A 22,136-nucleotide genomic window follows, 5' to 3' on the forward strand; every position below is an offset into this window, starting at 1 on the left:
TTATCATATAGAAATCCTCAGCTCATCCTGCATATTCAGTAAAACATCATTCTAAAATTGTTTTTTTTAAAAGATACAATCTAAGAGAGAGAAAGTTAAATAAATGAAGGCACATACATCCCACAAAATAATACACAGACATTAGAAGGATAACATGTACTGATATGGAAGGATATCTACTAGAAAGTGATGAGTAAAAAATATAAGCAAGTTGAAAAATAATACATATAGAAAAGGCATTTATACAAGTACATGTGGTATACATACAAATACACCCACAACCCTGCCACACACACATTCACACCAGATAAAAATATTCAAACATCTAACAATTGTTACCCTGGAGAGTGGCAGAAAAGCAAAAGCTGAAGGAGGAAATTTCATATTCTTAAAGTATTTTTGTATTTAGAAGCACAAATTACTTCCATAATCTTTAAACTGTATATTAAGATAATCTTTATATCATAAAACATATAATGGATATAGTATAAATTATATAATATTTAATTTAAAATCAATTTCAAAACAAAATAAAAATGAATATTCAAACAACAGCAGACACATTTATATACCCTATACCGTAAAGCACAGTAGAGAAAATAAAATGCAGGTATATTGAATTTTTTCCAAAGCAAACATTATTCATCATTCAATCTGAGTCAGAATTCTTCAGTGTTATCCTTACAGACTAGCCTGAAATGACACAGCATCCAGATGCAGCTGCCAGAAGGAATTAGTTGCAAAATATATCTTGAGATAATTGTAGAAAATGACTTTGTTATATGGGATTATTTGATTCTGACCTCTTAAATGTTGAAGAATGACAAAAACAATGATGCTTGCTTTGTCACAGTTAATAGTAACTCTTCTCCTGACTGGAGCTAGACAACAGCATCACCTCCTCAATAATTCATTGATTTAACAAATATTTACCAAACACACACACACACCAAAATGAAATACAATAAAACATGCCATCATCATCTCTAGAGACACTTATCCTTTGGTTTACTATCGCTGAGGAGGGGAGGGTGGGAAACATCAAATTTATTTAGAAATGACTTACAAAGGAGACTAACACTTGACTTTTTTTTAATCTTCATTCAAAATGCTAGTTTAGTCTACACAGAAATGACCCTTCCCTATCCTATTCCAGTGATGTTATCATAAGTCAGAGTCCATGGAAGTAATTATGGTCAACATGGTATTTTGTTTCTTTTTGGTCGCTGCTTTATATCCAATTACCTGGCACATGGAAAAACTTGTACCTAATGAATGAAAACACGATAAATAAATGGTAAGGAAGAAGTGATGTATTAGACTTCTTGTTTTGTGAACATACTACTCTCTTTTGAAAAATACCCTTCTCTACCTTGATTTTAATGGGGAACATTCTATTTCTGTAGATACTGAAGTTTTGTTGTTTAGTCACTATGTTGTATCTGACTCTCCGTGACCTCCTGGACTACAGCCCATCAGGCTCCTCTGTCCATGGGTTTCTCCGGGCAAGAATACTGGAGTGGGGTTGCCATTTCCTCCTCCAGGGGATTTCCTGACCCAGGGATCAAACCCATGTCTCCTGCATCTATTGCACTGGCAGGAGGATTCTTTACCAGAGCCACCTGGGAAGACTCTCCATAGCAGAATGGCTATTATGAAAACTTACTTCTTTTTCAGTGGTAACCCCAATTCTCAACCAAATAAAACTCAGAAATTCAGAGTTAGTCCTTTGTCAGGCATGCACTTTGATCATCCAGAGACAATAGTTAAAAGATTAAACAATTGTATAACATTAGGAACTCTCCAGGCAAAGCTATAAGTAATTCTCACAATAAAAAGTCTTTACCCAGAACTCAACTCTGATGAATAATAGTTAGAAGAATTTCTGAATCCCAGGCTTCAGAAAGAGGGCCAACATTTAAAAATATGAAGCAGGTACACCAATATTTAATGATATAACCTACAGGCCTTCTATAGACCAAAGGTTTATGTGATATGTGCTTTCCTGTCTATAAATGAAATCATGCATAAAAATCTACCATAACTATTTATACTAAAAGCCAAGTCAAAGATCTCCCACCAGATTTATTGTACTCAAGTAATTAAGATATAATTAAAATATCTGCAACACAATTTACACTAAATACATTCCTGGGGCAATTACTTTAATATTCTACTTGATTCTACCTACCTTAAAATTAGCCAAGTTTTCCAATTTTCCATCCAACCCTCCTTTCTGGTCCTGTTTCTGAAACCATGTGCCAGAAAAATGAAGGCCATATTTATCAGGACACAAAGCAAACAGAACTGGTTTCAATCAGCCCGTATTTGTTGATATGAAGTATAGGCTGAGTCGCTCTAAGGAGGCAATGGAACATTAAAACTTACCTTTGCCAACAAAAGATTCTTTATGAAATCAGATAGTCCCTATTTGCTTTTTAGCCTTCCTCAGTCCTGATTTTACCAGCTGAGTTTTGCATACAACCAGGCTGCAAGCTCATTATACCATAATGCCACCTTTAGATGTCAGAATGAAGAAAAATGATTAGTTCCAATATGATCAAAATATCTATCCCTTTGAAAGAAGTACAAATAAGAGTTACCTATTAACCAACTCTAAATTAGTGCTTTTATGAAGTCTCAGTTAGATTTTTCCCATAAGTTGTGAATATAAATTAGGCCAGATGTTTTTCTCCTAGATTCACTCAACTATGGGCAGTAGATATTAGGCTCAAAAGGAATCAAATTCTCCTTGAGGAAATGCTCTGTAGGAAAAGTTTTGAGAGTTCTGCTAACTACCTTGACATTCAGATCTTAAGCACTAACTACACCTGCTATCAGGTATAGAGAACTGACAGAAGGACAAACTCTGGAATATCCTAGTAACCTGGTACAAAGGAAAGATAAACACAAAAAGGATCATCTCCATATTACTGGGAAATCATATGAGAAGATGAAAGTCTACTTTGTAACCCTAACAATTCAATCATAGCCTTGCGTATAATAATTAAATGAAGTAGTACACTTCTATGTAAAGGCCAAGAAATTTTGAAGATAAGGAGTTCATTGTGAAAATCAATGTCTCCTACAGATAAATTATGCCATAATGAAAAATAAAATTTAATATGTAAGGGACTGTGCACAAACAACTCCACGCTATTTGAGCAGATGACTGGTAGAAACATCTAGAAAATCTGATTTTGAGTTTTTGCTTCCAAGCATGGAATAGACGGGGCTGCACACTGGCAAGTCAAAGGGCTGAACAAACACTGCTCGTCTGGTTTAAGATGCATATGGTCAACACATTCCTTGGGTATGAAAATCTGCAGGCTTTCAAGACAAGTTTTCTTCATTTTCTCCCCCTTTCCCTACATGAAAAGGTAGGGCTCAATGGGGAGTCTGTCAGCTGTCAGGAGTTTCTGTGTGCTGTATCTAGAAAAGAGTGAAAACTGGTGGGAAACGGCCGGAGGGTGACCGAGCCCTCAATGGACGGGAAATGGAGACAGGACGCTCTGAAACAGACTAGGAAATATAATCCCTTAGTGGGGGCACTCCTTTCCACCAGCTCTCCTCTAGGCCAAAAGAGAGAGAGAGAAAGAAAAAGAAAGAAGGAGGTGTTATTACAGTGTCTGCTTTCCTCTTCTCAATGGTGTGGAAATCTGGTCATACCTTTGCAATGTGAAACACACTTTGTCTGAACTTGGGAACCTGAACTTGTTGAAAATGTCCAGGTGCCCTTTTTCTATCTCTCCAACTATCTTGGAACTCAATTCCTTGTTAACAATAATTGTTTCACTCTTTCTGGTTAGAAATCTGTCCTCTTGAGTAGACAGATGGAAGGAAAAGCATTTTTTTTTTTTAAATCAATAAAAAACATAAACAGAATTATCTTAAGAGAGAATAGAAATGAATTTTCCTTGCAATGAAAATCCTCTATTGGTTTCTGGTTTGACAAATATAAAAGATATTTTTTACAGGAGAGAGTGATTTTACAAAGCAATTTAATGTAATGAAGAAGTAAATAGGGACTTAACCTTGTTTGTTTTACTTACCTCTTAAGCACGTAATTAAGCATTTAGTGTCTCATAAACAAAGGGAAAGGGTGGCCTGGTACAAAAACATTCAGTGTTGCTATCAGAACTGTATCTGTCAGGAGGCAGGGATACAAAACAGTAAAAACCAACCCCGAAATCTTAGTGGATTAAAGCAAATGCCGATTCCTCACTCGCATCTGTATGTCCAAACTAGAAGCAGGGTGACTGAAATTTCATCTTGTTACCAGCTTCTGTGATTAACACATTCAAGAAAGAAAAAAGCTGAATCAAACCCTGGCTAGCGGGAACAAGACCATGCACCTTGTAACACCTACTTCAAGGGGCAAGAGGTGCCACCCTGTGCCAACCTACTGCCTATAATGAAAGAGCCAGTCAACCGTTCATTAAAAATGAAGGAAGAAATTTTAAAATATAATTTAGTAGAAAACTATCTTTTCATCTCTTTGAGTCTCTCCAACACAACTGAAAACACAGCTGACTCTTGAGCCACATGAGTTGGAACTGCACAGGTCCACTTACAGGCAGATGTTTCCACAAAAAGTACTACACCACCATAGCTGGTGGAGTCCTCTGATATGGGACCACAGATGAAGGGGAAGTGAGGGTAGGGAGCACCCACTCTAAGTTACACAGATTTCTGAATGTGCAGATGGTCAGTGCCCCCAACCTCTGCGGTGTTCAAGGATCAAGTGCTTATTGAAAACACACAGAAACAAAATTAAAGCACTAAGTTTTATCAAAGTCCTACTATTGTTCCTTCATCATTCATTTTTCTGGATGATACCTTTAATGTGCTTCAGGTTGCTTCTTTCTGAAAAGCTGCCTGTGGCTATCATCTACAACAGGAAAATAAGACACAATTCATGAAAAGAATGGACTGGGAAGACTAATTTTTAATGGGCCTCCTTCTCCACTGAAGCTTTTAACGAGTGAAAATAACTTTATGAAACTTGCATTCTCTACCAATAAGCTGAGCTCACGTAACAGTGAGTTCTGGAACAAGGAAAAATAAAACCGTCATTAGGAGACTAAAAGGTAATGCAATATCTGTATTTGCTCATTGATTTTTGTTTTTCCTACTGACAGTCCTTCGATTCCCATTTAATTACTAGTACTTGGTTTGTGAAGACAGCATTAGCTAAAAGTGATAAAAACAGATATCTAAAAATTGGAGGAAGGATGAGAACAGGAGTCAGATAGTATTTTTGTTTATACTTAATAGTGTTTTATTTTTACTTTTCTCATTTCCTCGTTAAAGATCCTCATGGGCTAAACATGTTTATCTCTTTATACACAGTAGCATCTCTTCCTAGAACAGACCACGAATAAACATCAGAAAGCTCAGTGCCATCCACCTTCATCCAAACTGAAAAGGTATGGTTAAATTTCCACAAGGCTAAGAGAAAGAAAAAGAGAGAAGGAGAAGAAGAAATTTTCTAAGCACAACTTTGTTTCACTTAAGTTCTAGAAGAGAAATGCCGTCAAATGAATAAATCAGAGGTGGCAGTCATAAGATACAGAATTGTACGAAAAACAGGGAGTCACCATCTTATGCTGATCTTTTCTCAATATTCAGAGAAATGAGTGTGGGTTTACGCTAGGGAGAAGAAAAGTTTGCTCTCTTTCATTAAACTAACATTCTCTTAGGGTCACAATTGCTCCTGTGAAAAAATCTTGGCATTTAGTCAGTGAATGAAAGTATTTACTTGCATCCAGAAAGAACCTGGAAGCCTCATCCAGAATTACATATTTTGTGAATTCAGGTCATGAGTGGTGCTAAACTATAAATATTATATAAAGACCATTCATATAGAGTGCTATTTAAAGAAACTGGTCTGTGAGGAAAAACAGAACAGAAACTATCCATTGTAACATCTAGCCTCTAAATCAGGAAAGTAAGTTCCAGAGGAAACGCTCCAAAGAAATCTTTAGAATTTTTGCAATGGCTGTCTTGGCTTTAACATCTTGAAAATGTGAAACAAATAATCATAAAACTAATACCAGGAAGAAGGAATAAGAAAGTATCTAACTTTAATATGCTTAATGTCTAGAACTCTGAGCATGGGCAGGCATGGGTTTTAATCACTGCTCTGTTACTGACTGGGCTTCCCTGAATGCTCAGTTGGTAAAGAATCAGCCTGTAATGCAGGAGACCTGGGTTCAATCCCTGAGTTGGGAAGATCCCCTGGAGAAGGGAAAGGCTACCCACTCCAGTATCCTGGCCTGGAGGATTCCATGGACTGTATTGTCCATGGGGTCGCAAAGAGTCACACATGACTGAGAGACTTTCACTTTCTTCTCCTACTGAGGAGCTTAGCAAGCTAATTCGCCCTCTCTGAAAGCACAGGGAATGGCATGTATAACTTGTTTTTCTGGCATACTTTCTATCTCCCTTTTATTGGTGCTTTTGCATAATTTTCTTCTGCTCCAAGTCATTGCTGCATGGTAATCCATCATGCTACCTGATCCTGGCCACTGCTGTTGGTGAGAGATGAGTCAACAGTCAAGTAGGACAAAATAAAGACTACCCTGAGAGGGCATTTAAAATAACAACAATAATAAAGAGGAGGAGAAAGGAGGGAAAGTGGTTCTTTTTATGCTTGGAGGATGCAGGTCTGGGGTGCCAATGAGCATCTTATCTTGACCAAGACTTCTATCAGATACCGGCTGCAGTATTAAGCCAAGAAAAAAACAAAGATAAAAGATGGAGAGAAAGCAAATATTTTGATGGCAGTCTCTATATCTCTACACCCACTTACAACTGACTGACTTCCACCCTTGGATTTCTCAGTTAAGTGGGACTTGCTGCTTAAACTAGTTTTCTCTAAATGTATTTCACTTGCAACCGAGAGAAATTAAACTGACACTCTAAATCTCAGTTTCTTCATTTAAAGAAGATGGACTACGCTGCAGGTTTGCACTTAGGATTAAACAATACAATGTATATAATCAGTTAGTGTGCTATCAGGCATGTAAGTACCCAATAAGCATCATTAAAAAAACTCTTATTAGCCATTTTTAGTCATTACTTTAGCAATAGTGATTTTAATTATTAGTTACTTTAGTAATAGTAATATTTTATGATATCTGATACACAAAGACTGTTCCATCATTGTATCAGATTTCTATACTCTCAAAAGGAAACTGTGACATCAAGTTGTAAATATTTTGCATGCATGCTCAGTCACTAAGTCATATCCAACTCTTCGCAACCCCATGAACTGTAGCCCGCCAGGCTTCTCTGTCCATGGGATTACTCATGCAAAAATACTGACGTGGGTTTCTGTTTCCTTCTCTAGGGGATCTTGCTGACCCAGGGAACAAACCCATGTGTCCCGCATTGGCAGATGAATTTTCTACCAGGTTACTACATGAACCACTAGGGAATTCCTTATAAATGTTTTACTTACATGTATAAAGGAGATTATTTACTTTGTAAATGTTTCCAATCTGTGTTGTAATAAATATACTGTACAATTCTTCTCTTGGTTTGTAAGTCACAGAAAGCCTTTATAAAGTAAGACACATCATTGTATCTTAGTAAAATCAAACATAAAAGATTACTTTTATGTTACTGAATTTCTACTACACGTTTCAACTTAAAATTTACAGAAAAGTATCTCTTGGGCTCCAAGGGTTTTTGGGTTTTTTTTTAATGTTAATTTCCCAAAGGTCGGGTTCCACATTTTATTGTATTCACAGGATACCTAACATATTAATGGCAAGAACTGAATATTTTCTCATTGCCATTAACTTCAACAAATTATCCCAAAATAATAAAGGGGGCTAGTGAATTGACAGTACACAAAGATTTTTCAAAACCTATCAGTTGTCCAACTGAGTCTCAGAAAATCAGATCCCTTCTCTAGGCTGTACAATGACAATTCAGCAATGAAATGGAAATAAATAAGACATAAGTTTTATAGTTCTACAGATCTTCTGAAAACTTAAAAAAAAAGTTAGCTATAAGAGCTCCTCTGAAAAATCTATGACTCATTCACTTCACCCAACTATAATCAGCACCCTCTTAACCTGATATAGTACATCAGGTACTCAGGAAACAATTATAAACAAGAAAGTAAACAAGTAATTATAATAACCTTCCCAACTATGAAGTGCTTTGGGGACATACAAAAACTTCTTAAAGGAGGCTGAAATCTGAAGGAAATGTTAAGAATTTACCAGATGAAAAGGAATAGAAGGGGAGGGAGGGAAGATTCACAAAGAGAAGGAACATGTACAAAGTTGAGACAAAATATGGGGCCGTATGATAAGTTCAAAGATCTAACAGTACTTTTATATTAAGGTGTTTAAAATGCCAGTGGTAAGAGAATCAAGCAATGAAACTGGAGATGTATGCAAAGGACAAACCTAAAGGACCCTGAAACAAGGGGCATGATGCTCTTAGAATCATGGGAAGCAACTGCAAGGTATTTGAAAAAGAGATGTTTTCTGCATTCCCCATTAGCAGCTCCAGATTCACTTTTTACCCTTCTCTATCTTCACAAGCCAGATAATCACAATGGTGTGATCACTCACCTAGAGCCAGAAATCCTGGAATGTGAAGTCAAGTGGGCCTTAGGAAGAATCACAAAGTAAAACATAGTGGAGGTGATGGAATTCCAGTTAAGCTATTTCAAATCCTGAAAGATGATGCTGTGAAAGTGCTGCACTCAATATGCCAGCAAATTTGGAAAACTCAGTAGTGGCCACAGGATGGAAAAGGTCAGTTTTCATTCCAATCCCAAAGAAGGGCAATGCCAAAGAATGCCTAAACTACCGCACAATTGCACTCATCTCACACGCTAGTAAAGTAATGCTCAAAATTCTCTAAGCCAGGCTTTAGCAATACGTGACTGTGAACTTCCAGATGTTCAAGCTGGTTTTACAAAAGGCAGAGGAACCAGATATCAAATTGCCAACATCTGCTGGATCATCAAAAAAGCAAGTGAGTTCCAGAAAAACATCTATTTCTGCTTTGTTGACTATGCCAAAGCCTTCGACTGTGTGGATCACAATAAGCTGTGGAAAATTCTGAAAGAGATGGGAATACCAGACCACCTGACCTGCCTCTTGAGAAACCTGTATGCAGGTCAGGAGGCAACAGTTAGAACTGGACATGGAACAACAGACTGGTTCCAAATTGGGAAAGGAGTACGTCAAGGCTGTATATTGTCACCCTGCTTATTTAACTTATATGCAGAGTACATCATGAGAAATGCTGGACTGGAGGGAAGCACAAGCTGGAATCAAGATTGCCGGGAGAAATATCAATAACCTCAGATATGCAGACGACACCACCCTTATGGCAGAAAGTGAAGAGGAACTAAAAAGCTTCTTGATGAAAGTGAAAGAGAAGAGTGAAAAAGTTGGCTTAAAGCTCAACATTCAGAAAACTAAGATCATGGCATCTGGTCCCATCATTTCATGGAAAAATAGATGGGGAAACAGTGGAAACAGTGTCAGACTTTATTTTTTTGGACTCCAAAATCACTGCAGATGGTGATTGCAGCCATAAAATTAAAAGATGCTTACTCCTTGGAAGGAAAGTTATGACCAACCTAGACAGCATATTAAAAAGCAGAGACATTACTTTGCCAACAAAGGTCTGTCTAGTCAAGGCTGTGGTTTTTCCAGTGGTCATGTATGGATGTGAGAGCTGAACTGTGAAGAAAGCTGGGCGCCAAAGAATTGATGCTTTTGAACTGTGGTGTTGGAGAAGACTCTTGAGAGTCCCTTGGACTGCAAGGAGATCCAACCAGTCCATCCTAAAGCAGATCAGTCCTGGGTGTTCACTGGAAGGACTGATGCTGAAGCTGAAAGTCCAATACTTTGGCCACCTCATGCGAAGAGTTGACTCATTGGAAAAGACCTTGATGCTGGGAGGGATTGGCGGCAGGAGAAGGGGACAACAGAGGATGAGTTCGCTGGATGGCATCACCGACTCAATGGACATGAGTTTTAGTAAACTCCAGGAGTTGGTGATGGACAGGGAGGCCTGGCGTGCTGCGATTCATGGGGTTGCAAAGAGTCGGACACAACTGAGCAACTGAACTGAACTGACTCAGCTTCATGACCCAGTAGGCTGACAGCCATGAATTTTCTCAATGGAAGTCCTCTGTCTTCTGACTTATACATGGATTCAGCCTTAGGATGCACCAACTGAGATCAGAAGATGGAAGGAGAGTGGAGTCAGAATGACAATGAGCATGCTTCTCCACCTTACAGGGGTGAGGGATGGCACTGGCTATGTTTTACTTCTGATCCTTCTATAATCAGAGCCCACATCTCTGTAGTAACCACTCTCTGGTCTCCGTGGCCCTTCAAGTCTAAGGCTAGTAACATCCTTCTGCTGGTGATAGGTAATATCCCTGATTTGTCTATCTCTTGTTCTTTTCTTTTATTGTGCCCTAACTTTCTTTAATCACCCATTATAAGATCATGCCATCTGTTTCCTATAGCAACTTAGTCAGGCTCAAGGGGATAACATGAACCAGTTCTACCTTTAAAGAAGCAGCTGTGAATGTAATAAGGAGAATGAGTCTGAGTGGAAGCAAGTCTGGAGTCAGTAAAACCACTTACAAGGTTGTTGTATCAACTTAATGAGAAGATGGGAACTTCCAGGCACTAACATTAACTGGCACCTTCTAATGTCAGACACTGTACTTAAGTACCTTATGCACGTTATCTTATTTAAATATTCCAACCACTCTGTAATGCCATTATTCCCTTTAATAGACAATTGAACTAAAATTGAGAGATGTTAAATAATTTGCCCAAGGTCAAACACATAGTAAGTGGCAGAAATGAGCCTCAAACATAAATCTGCCTGACTTTTAGGCCTGTCATTAATCTATATTCTTTCCCAAACCCATACACTGCCTGAGTCAAGATAAATTACAGTGGAAATGGACATGTGTAACATGTAAAGACAAAGATTTGAAAATTTGAAGAAAAGGAAATAAAAGTGGCATAACTCAGTGATTATTGGATAAAAAGAAAAAAAAATACATAAAGGCATTAATGATGACAAGAAGGTTTCTGGTTTGAGGAACTACAGAGAGGATGATGGCTTTCACAGAGAGAAGAAAAATGGGGAGCAGAATTGCTGAGAGCAGGAGGTGGAAAGAGGTGGGACATTCAGTTTTAATCTTCAGTTGCTTTACTGCCACTATGAATATATAAACATAGATGCTTCCACTACAGTGGTGAAGAGGCCATATACACCTTCTCATCAGCTTTCAGCAACTAAGGTATAGACTTGGGAACTAGAGTCTGACAATTAGATGCATCTGCCTGTGAATTTGCCTGGAGAATCCCAGGGACGGCAGAGCCTGGTGGGCTGCCGTCTATGCGATCACACAGAGTCAGACACGACTGAAGAGACTTAGCAGCAGCAGCAGCCTGTGAATTTGACTCTTGAGCCTTGGATGCAAAGACAGAGTCGACTATAATACATTCATATGATATGCTGGGAGCAACAGCAGTGTCCAATGTCAGCACTAAGTCACAGAGGTGACCATTACTGTGTTAGCGGTGCCCACAGCCACAGTCCAAGTAGACTGTTCTTGCAGCATGACTGTGTGTATTTCTGCTGCTCATCCTCTATTGATCTCTGCTGATTTTTCCAGCCTTCTTTTTTTTAAAGATCCTTCCTGATGACCATATAAACTACTTAATGGCCTCCAAAAAAATCTCATTTTCTATACTTAAGTTAGCAAGAAGTGGTTTCTGTTGCTTGCAATCCACAATTCTGACCAGCCAAGCCAGCATATTCACTGCTGTATCCTGTTCCATATTAGGGAAGTCCTTTCCACACTGTATTTAAATCACTGCTAACCCATAAACTAAACTATTAGATGCTGTGGGAACACTTAGAAGACTTCAAAGAATTCATGGCCTGCTGGGGACACAAGACAATATAAGTTCTATACCAAAACATGATTAAAATTTTAAAGTATAAAAAGTTTAAAAGTTTAAAAAGTATAAAAAGTTTACTATTTAAGAAAAGTATGGAAAGGAAATGGCAACCATTTCCACTATTCTTGCCTGGCAAATGCCATGGACAGACGAGCCTGGCTGGCAACAGTCCACAGGATCACAAAGAGTCAGACACAACTGAGCAACTAAACACAGGCTAAAAAGTAAACTCTAAATATCAAGCATAACAACAGAAAGACAAACATTTAAGACAAAGCATTAAAACTTCATAACCTCAAGGATAAAGAGAACACGTAAAAACTCTAGATACAAAAAGCATATTACTTCTTTAAAAAGTAACAGTGAAACTCACCACAGACAAGACATTACAACCACTGATTCAAGAACATAATGAAGAAACATCTCCAAGGTACTAAGGATAAAGCAACTGTCAACTAGACTTTTATAACTAGTTAAATTATCAGTCAAAGGTGAGAGCAACATAGAATATCTTAATTTTTTCCTATCAAGTTTTTCCATTTATTTTCTAATGGAAGATGAGCTGAACTTTGTGAGAATAAAAATCTTTTTGAATTATAATCCACACATTTGATGGATAATACTTCCTAAAGGCCAATGTTGATCACTTTTGTACACCTAATCTTTTTTTTTTTGGACACCCAATCTTGACTACATTAAGATTAAAATTATGAGAACAGAGAGGATTGGGGGAGAGCGTATGGATGATTAGGAAGGACTGGCCACTGGTTCACTTTTTATTAATTCTTATAACTTCATATGAGTCTTCATAACTACCATAAAACACAAAAGCTTATTAATCAAGTTTTTAAGGGGTGGACAAAACAAAAACATTTCAGAAATGCAAAGCCCCTGAACCCAGAGACCCTCAATTGATTTTTTTAAAAAGCTGTTAAAGGAGGCAATTTAGAGTGAATGCAATATAAGAAATAAAGTTGAGCATGGAAGTTAATAAAATATGTTATTAATTTATGTCATATTAAAAATAACTGCTGTGTTTTAAAAGAATTTAAAATAAATGTAAGGAGGCAGAAATTACTACATGATGGGAAGGTTGGTGTGATGTATAATGGATAAAACATGTTAAATTCTTGATACTATTAGGGAAAACACTCATATATAACTTTTAAAAAAGGATTTCTAAAGTTAAAATGAGTTTCCCATGACCTGCTGAACTTTAACTTAAAGGTAATCACAAATCTATAAGTAGAGGAATGATTAAGATCAAATCTGTTCTAGAAATTTAATACAGCTTCACAAAGTAAAAATTTGGAAAATTAGGTTCAGAATTAGTTGGAAGGTCAGCACTCCGTAAAACAGAGAATGAAAAGAGGAGGAGTTAAATGTGAGCTATAATTAGAATTTCCACCCTTCACAGATATTATTTATGCTCATACAGGTAAGTGCCCTCCAGACAGGAATGATACCCTTTCCTGTTGTGCATATTTGTGGGAGGTTGCCAATGAATATTTAACTGAACTGTATGAATTTCATTTGGAATATACATAGTGCAAGGAGATAAACAATAAAAATCATTAGTATAAATCCAAATTTAAAGAAAAAAATCAAGGCTAGAGTTCTTGTCATGGGATACCTGCCACTGAAGTGGGTGAGACTGCTCAGAGAGGAGAAAACTGAGAATAAAGAGGAGGAGGGAGACATAATTCTGAGATATAGCAACATGAAGAGGGAAACAGAGATGAGACCCTACAGCAAGCAGGAAAGAGCAATAGTGATGCGAAGAAAACAAGTAAAATATCCAAAGAGTTTAATTCAGAATGTTTAATTGAATTTCCAGAACTGACTCAAAAGAGAGTAAGAGGACCAAAGTAGACTAAACAGGGAATTCAGGAATGACAATTTCTGATCGTGAGATTTTGAAGATATGACAACACATGTTGTAAAGGAAGGAGATTTTCTTATAAACAATTTTTCAAATAATGATTGTCTGTTGTGTGTGCATGGTAAGGAGGGGGAGGAAGGGGAGGGTGTTGGTGGGGCATACAGAGTCCTGATGGTCCAGACACGGACTTAGTTCTGCAGTCGTGTCAACAAGGTTTCTATACATGCACAAATTACATGTGTAGTCATTTATTCTGGAAATTAAAAAAAAAAAAAAATAAGAAAAACCAACAGCCTCATTATATATCATGTCTTCTTCATGACTAAGCTGAAAAACAAGCCCAAAGACCCAATCTCAATTTCTAATTTCTTGAATTCATTAAAACAGGTTTCACTACATGAAAGTTAACAAAATCCTGAAAATGCCATCTGTCCTCTGAATAAGATGAAGAGGTCCCTCCCATTCCCTTTGTTAAGTCATAAATCATACACTCAGAAATCAACTGTTGGATTAGTAAAAAAAAATTAGAACATTTGCCCCCAAAAAATCAATTTTGGAATTATTTTAAAAATCATTAAGTTTTTCATGGACTAATGTATGCTACAAACAAACCGATAATAAACAACTGTTATCATAAAGTCAATTATACATCTATATACTTAGACAAAAATCTTACAAGTTCTAAGTTTGTCCATTAAGTATAAATTCCACTGCCTTGGAAAATTTCTCAGGTTCTAAAAGTTCCACCGAAGCTAAGGTCTTAGACGTCATTTAAGTTGTATATTGCAGCCATTAAAGTCAGTGTTCTGACAAGCCCTTTGGCTCTAACCTCAGGGCATGAATTTGCCCTAAAACTACATAAGAATGTGTCAGAGGGCTACATGTCAATCAACCAGGAGAAGTGCCTATTCCCAATTTGGCGTTGTCAGTTGCTGACATTAAAACCAGCAACAGTTAATTGTTACCGTTTCAAGTGGGACTAGGGAGGGAAGAGAAGAGATAGGTGTCTAAGTTCAGGCAGATAAAGCTGTTAATTGCTACCCTTTTATGTAGATTTGTTTAATAATGAAAACAATGTGGCTAATCATATAATGTTTCTATTTGTTCCCCAAGGGCTCTTCAGGGAAAGTTTCAGTCAGGGCTAGATTTCCACAGCTACCAACTGTGCCGGGACAAAGGCAGAACAATCAAGGCTCTCAGTGCTGGCAAATAGCAGAAAGTCCTTCTATAAGATGCCCCCCCCTCCCAGTCCCACCAGGAAGGAGCCAGGATCTGCTCCAGAGGACCTCAGGGGTGGGGGAGAGTGTATTTTAAATTATGAATTAACAACATCAGCAGAAACCGCCATGCAAAGTTTTGATGCTTAAAAAAGGGGGGAGAGAGAGAGAAATGAAAGACAGGCAATCTGAAAGGTGGTCAGTAAGTCTGATGGAGGCTTGCATCCTCCCTATGCCTCCACGCTACAAATCAGTTAAATTTACATTAGTTAAAATGCTTGTATTACTTTTAAAATATCAGACAGCACAGAATATTTCAAAGGACTTATGCCAGCCCTGCTCCTTAAAAAACAAGGTGAAGATACTGGACTCATCATTAAACCACACACTAGGAGAATGAGTTACTGAGCAAACCCCTGCTATCTATGGATCTCAAGGGAGTATATTCGGCAAATGAGTGCTCTGCATACGTTTTCTACAAATGCAATGTATAGTACTTACTAATGTTTACTTTTCCTCATTTGGAAGACTATGTCACAGAACAAAGTTGTGTTTTTTTTTTAATAAAATATTTCTAACATCAATTTTGGTTTTAGATTCTCCAAGTGACGGAGTTCCCTCTCTATAAGGAATAGTAATTTGGGAGTATGTATGTATACTCTGTGTTTCTACTACCCCACTACCCCATCAGCCCCATGCTACAATTTACAATATCCAACTATTTTAAAATGACTTTTTGAACCCCTCTCCAATTGAGTCACAATCTAATTTTCAACTTTACTGCAGTGCAAGTTCCCCGCAAGTCTGAGATTTCTAGACTGGCCTGTTCATTGTCCCCTGAATACTTCCTCTCACCTGACACCATACCTTTGTCCATATAGTTCTCTGTTCCTAGAAAGTTTCTATCATCACCTGTTTAATCTTACTCATATTCCAAGGACAAATCAAGCTTCACTTAATCCAGTAAGCCTTCTTCAGTCAACTTCTCCCTTCTGTAAATCTATAAACCAGCACCTCTTGATCATCCATGTGATGCCCATGGATGGTGTCTGTCTGATCAGTCACCCTCCAGGTTCGCTCATCTCCCCCACTGAACTCTACACGCCTTCAGAATATAAGTTTGTATCGCCCCTGGCATTTGACCCATATGCTATGTAGGAGTCCTCAGAACATTCAGGGACCAAACTTCACATTTCCAATGCATTTCAGTGACATGTTAAATGATTACATTATTAAAAATTAAATTTAATTACTGTATCAGTTTGTTGTTCTGTGGTGAAATTCCTTTACAGGTATAAATCTACAAGTCTAAAAGCTACCATATGCTCATCTGCGACCAAAGAATTTGTCAAAGAGAAAAAAACTTGAGAAAGAATTCTTAAAATTCTCTTTCATGTCAGCAGGAAATAAAAAATTAACAACCTATACACTGCCCCAAGTTCACATCCCTCATTATTTCAAACACATTTTCCCCCCCAACTTGAAACTCCTTTTTTTTTTTTTTTTAGAGAGGCACAGAGCTTGCTAACTCTTTTCCATCTTTGAAATTGCAAAATGAAAATTTAGGTTCCATATCTGAAAGAAAGATGATGATATAGACATAAAGAAATGATGCTATGTGTGAATCACAGAAAACAGCTGAAGCAAGCCGACTGAAATGTAAGCTATTGAAAATAAAATTCCATTTGCCAAACACATCAGCCAGCCTCTTAAACCGGTGAGCACTGTCACAGTTACGCTCATGCGCACCTTTGGGGCTTACCCCGAACCACAAGCCAAAATGTTCTCCGCTGTTACAAAGGCCTGGTCCTAACCTAAAATCCAAGTACCACTAACATAGTGAGAAAATGCCAAAAGCAAGACCAACGCGCTCTGCTCTACCCTATGTTCATCACCCCTGAAAAATTACATTTATTTCTAAAATACAAAAACAAAAGGCAAGGCAATCTGTAAATGAACAATTATGAATTCTTTTCTGGTTTAACAGCGACCATTACCATTCAGTTTTATTTGATAAAAACCCTAACAGTTTATTTAGAATATAATGCATTATGCAAAAGAATCTTCACTGTGCAAAAGATTCACACAGATTTCCTTTAATTAATAAACCCCTACTTAATTTTTAATACAGCATGATTTACAAAAGTTCAATTTACTTAAAACCTTCAGTAACTCTGCTAAGGCATAAAGGAGTATGTGCCTGCTTTTTTCCCAACAATGAGGCAAATCTGCCATTAAAATTTTTTTCCAAAGGTCACCTTGAACCCCACCCATCCCCCCCAAAAAGCCCACTGATATTCATTATCTGTGTGAATGTATCTAAACCACAAGCAAATAAATCAGCCATGTTACCAAGCACAAAGCTATTGAAGATTGTTAAGATTTATTTTCAGGTGCCAGTGAGACTGAACAAAGATTGTAAGGAACAAAACAAACAGAAGGAAACTCAGGGAACAAATTAATACATTGAACCATTATCTTAACAGCAGCATTCCCTACAGAACAAACTGATGAAACTATCAAAAAGCACTTCTCAAAGCAACAACATTTTTGCATGTCAAAAAAAAAAAGAAAGAATTAACCTAGACTAAATATATAAATAACAGTATGTTCTGTGTTAAGCCAGTAACAAAGAAACCCCTTAGTGCAGTAAAACAAAGTCCTGTCAAATCCCCATTTTTTACAAAGAAGCATGAAGATCCTTTCACAATGGTTTAAACTGTATTTATAGTAACAGAGTGAAGACTTGAGATAAAAGTCAAAAGGATTAAAGTCAAAGCCCCAGCTCGACATGAGTTATGGTTTTGATTTTTATTCTTATTGTGGGCTACAAATATTAAGACAGAAGACACTTCCATGTGATTGTGGGATCCTCTGAGACTCTACAACCTTAGACGAGCAGATAAAACAGATGAAAATGCATCTGGTTTGGGAGCAGACTCCATATTAAATGGCCCTGCGCTAAGTAACAACCACAACTGCAGAAGGCCGAGGGGGAGGGGGAGAGGCTGAAGGCTGAAATTTCTGCAATTGATGCAGGGCAGAAAGAAAAAAAAAAGGCGGGGGGGCAAAGATGTCATATTACTATTTTTAAATGGCAGCCTGTTAATAATCACCACTTTCCTGAAAATACAGGGGAATTATGCCACCAGTCCTTCTTTCCTAAGATAAACAAGCCCACCACATCCAAACAGGACATACTTCTATGAGAAAATTGGTGAAGCTTGATAGCTACATCTCCATCTAAAACAAAATCCCTGGAGCTGCCACTCAGTTTACAGATTTGGATGCTGGATACTTTTCTTACAAAGAAAGAAAACCAAAATTTTGTTGTCGAAGGGAAGTTCTCAGTTACTCTGGAAAGAACTGCTCTTCCATATACATTTTTCTTAAAAATGAATACCAAGTTACACTTCAATATAAGCTTTTGGTCTCAGTTCAAAAAATCTATTTTGCATTTCCTCTGCCCTGATATCCTTTCGTTCAAGATAATCACATGCAAACACACATACATACACACCAGTAGGATGTATATATGTACATATATATATACACACATATATATAGATATACACACATATGTATGTAGATATATAAAAGTATACATGGCATATTTTCAAAGATTATTCTTAATGTTAATTTGGATACTTTCTCTTTAGTTCATATATTGCAAGAAACACATACTGAGCTGCATATTTTCTATCGATCTTTAGTCTTTAGTTTTAAAATCAGACATCTGGTTTAACATTTGATGGAGAAAAGGCTAAAAATTCTTCACCACCACCACAGCAAAATCAGCAGTGGCAGTGTGAAATATAAAATAGGACTTCTATCACAGAAATGCACACACAAAAAAAGGCATTTCTTTTTCATTGAGTATAATACTACCACTTTCAAAGAGTAAAAATATTTTTCATGCAAGTTTGGAAGAGAGTTTGTCTATATGCATTCACATAACTATAAAGAAAATATGAAAAATTGTCACTATTACCCAAATGGAATCATTTCTTCTTTTTTACCAAATAAGTTAAGAATGATCATAAGTCACTATTATAAATGGCAAATTTCTGAAAAAGATATTTACAGTAACAATTATTTGCTACTTTATTCAGTATTTTATTTCAACTGTCACATTTTGAATACATACACATTTGTACAACTACCAGGGGAAAAATAACTTGAACCAAATTGAAAAATTACCATAACTACTAGTTCAATATGTCTGGTTAAAACAGAGACATCTGGTCTATCATTAATTCTTTTGTGTTGATGACTCCTAGTGTGTCTTTTCCCATCAATGAACTTTGCAAGAGGAAAATGAAACTTTTAACAAAAAACATGTAACTCTGAAACCTATTTTGAGATTTATCACTACAAGACAATTAAATCAAATAAAGTGTAGTACTTTCAAGAATAGCAACATATACTGATTGAATACAAATGGTGAGCTTTAAATTCCATCAGAATACTGTTATTTATTAAGAATTCTCTGCAGGCAGATATAGCTAATTCATGAACCATTATTTTAAAATATTTATAAATCAACTCATTGTTCACTTGTTTAAAATACATACACTGAAGCTCTATAATAATACTTGACTGCCACTCCAAGGAAGTGGAATAATGCATTTTCAGAAGCGGTGCACACTCCCCACACAATCCTGAATTAATGGCTGAGCAAACAATAAATAATCTACTCTCCTCTAGCAAAAATCCAGTGATAACATCAATCTGGCATTTACTTAACACTGCTTACTTTTCACATATTCCTTACAAATAAGTTCACTCTCCCAGATGCAGTTCATTAGAGAATGACTATTACCTGCCCATTCATCCACGGAGACTGAGTGATTTAGCGATTAACAGGACCGCAGATAAAGAGTGAAATCATAGCATACACTATTACAAACTAAAAATGAATAAAGGGGCCCGGCCACTTCAGCTACCAATAACTAGACTGCAATTAAGAAGGACTTCTGTCACTTCTGCGCAGGGCAATAGGGCCAATTATCCAAAACCCTTTGCCAGAATCCAGAAACAAACCAGCAAGGCCCTTCAACCAAACTCAGATAATTACTTTTGACAAATGTTCTCCTTGAACATGATGTAGTTACTCAAAAGCTTAAAAAACAAAACAAAACAGAACACAGTTATAGTAAAACAATCTTTACAAAGTCAACCCAGTAACATATCCTGGGGTTTTCAGCTCCGCGCACCCCCACCCCCACCCCCGCTGCATGCAGTCTGCTTTCTTTTGGTCAATTTATAACAGATACTAAGTTGGTGAATAAATATTTAATTTATGCAACCGAAAGCCTGAAAGGCTAAGCTTCAAATGTAATGCCTTACATTCCCGTGAGACACGCTGTACAGAAATATCCTTTAAAAAAAAGACAAAAAACCGTTTACAGCTGTCCGTTAAAAGAAGATGAAGAAAAAAAAATAGAGAAACCCACACGTACACAGACATCAAACCAAAGACGCCGACGCCCCTCTGCCAACCAGCATTTCTATAGAGACATTCTTTCGCTGATTAAAACGTAAGCTCCGAAAGGTTAAAGAAAAGGAAAAGCAGCGAAGTAACACCGCCCAGGAAGCCAGCAGCGAAACACACCTAGCTGTACACTCTTAATAACCCCCCACTACAAATGACACTGACTCAACTTCACGGAACAGACACACACACCCGGACACACACACTCACAAATGGCACACACGTGCACGGAATGTACACACAAACATCGGGCTGAGCACAATACCTACAAACACCAGCGAACTTGAGCCACACAAAACCTGCACGTATCAGTGTGCATACATAATGCACACGACACGGCACACAGAGGCGCCACGACGGAGCCCACATGCAACACGCCCCACAAGTCCGGGTCGGACACACGCCGGGCATGCACGTGTGAAATGTATGCACTCACAAACGTCGAAACCCACACAGACCGTGCACGGAGAGTTATCGACGGAATTCCGGGGGGTGGAGGGGCCGGGAGGGAGTGGTAATTGCCACACAAAGGTCTCCGGAGCGGCAGAGCGAAGCGGAGCGCGGCCGAGCGCTCGGAAATTCCCCGGCGGAGGAGGCACGGCCGAGCCCCGAGAGCGAAGTACCCGGAGAAGTGTCCCGGGCGGTCCCGGGCGCAGCGGGCGCCGGGCTCCCCGAGATAATCGCTGTGCCCCTCCGCGCGCGCACGCACACATACACACACACACACTCACACACACACACTGGGGCCCCCGGGCGAGCCCACTCCCGCAGAATAACAAAGAGCGGGAGCCCGGCGAGCTGGCGGCGGCTCGGGCTGGAAGCGGCCGTCTCCGCCGGCGCGGGCCGGCGCGGGGCGGCGGGCGGGGGGCGGTACGTACCAGGCGGGCAGCCTCGGCCCAGGTGCGGTCCTTCTTCTTCCTCTTGTCTTTCATGTTTGCATCTCATTGATGGTTCTGCTGATGACGTGGGGGATTCCACGGGGTGCTCGGGGTTCGGGCGCCGAGACAATGACCCAGTGACCCGGTGACCCGCACTCGCTCCGCGGGGGGAGGCGCGCGGGCGGCGGGTGGGAGGGATGGAGCGAGGGGGTGGGGTGGGCTGGGTGGGGGCGCGCGGGCGGCGGCGGCGGCGCGCGACGGGCGGGCCGGGGGCGGGGGCGGCGGCGGCGGCGCGGCCGGGGCCGGGCCGGAGCCGGGGCCGGGGGCGGGGGCGGCGCCGGCCGGGCTCGCTCGTGCGGGGCTTGCACTGCGCCGCCGCCGCGGTGACAGCTCCGGGGATGCTCCGCTCGGCCCCGCTCACAACAATACACTCTGACGTCACGGGGAATGGCGACGCGGCCGCACACTCGCCGCGCTCACACTCGCCGCGCTCACACTCGCCCTCTCTCGCGCGCGCACACCCGCGCACACTCGCCGCGCGCCCCCCACTCCAGCCACGCCCTGAAACCCTCGCGAGACCCCTCTCCCTCCCACCCAGACTCCGAGCCCCTCCGGGCGCTGCCCGCTCCGCGCAGGCCGAGCCTCTCCGGCTCCCTTTGGGCCAGCCACCGCGAACACGCGGGCCTTCGG

At 39.2% G+C, this 22,136-nt stretch overlaps 1 protein-coding gene across 10 annotated transcripts in view; it reads right to left on the reverse strand.

Moving 5' to 3' along the window:
- ASXL3 (ASXL transcriptional regulator 3) overlaps positions 1–21,637 on the reverse strand; it is a 187,766-nt gene extending 166,129 nt beyond the window's left edge. For 2 of the 10 annotated variants that reach the window (XM_043443979.1, XM_043443978.1), the window contains exon 1: positions 21,447–21,637. In XM_043443979.1, the coding sequence (XP_043299914.1) occupies positions 21,447–21,500 (54 nt within the window). In that variant the 5' untranslated portion in view covers positions 21,501–21,637. Of the gene's footprint in view, positions 1–20,833; positions 21,321–21,446 lie in introns of those variants that run through there. The other 8 variants (XM_043443977.1, XM_043443976.1, XM_043443989.1 and 5 more) reach the window with 6 other exon arrangements.
- Between the last annotated feature and the right edge of the window lie 499 nt (positions 21,638–22,136).

Source organism: Cervus canadensis, chromosome 23 (assembly GCF_019320065.1).
Source record: "Cervus canadensis isolate Bull #8, Minnesota chromosome 23, ASM1932006v1, whole genome shotgun sequence".
NCBI lineage: Eukaryota > Metazoa > Chordata > Mammalia > Artiodactyla > Cervidae > Cervus > Cervus canadensis.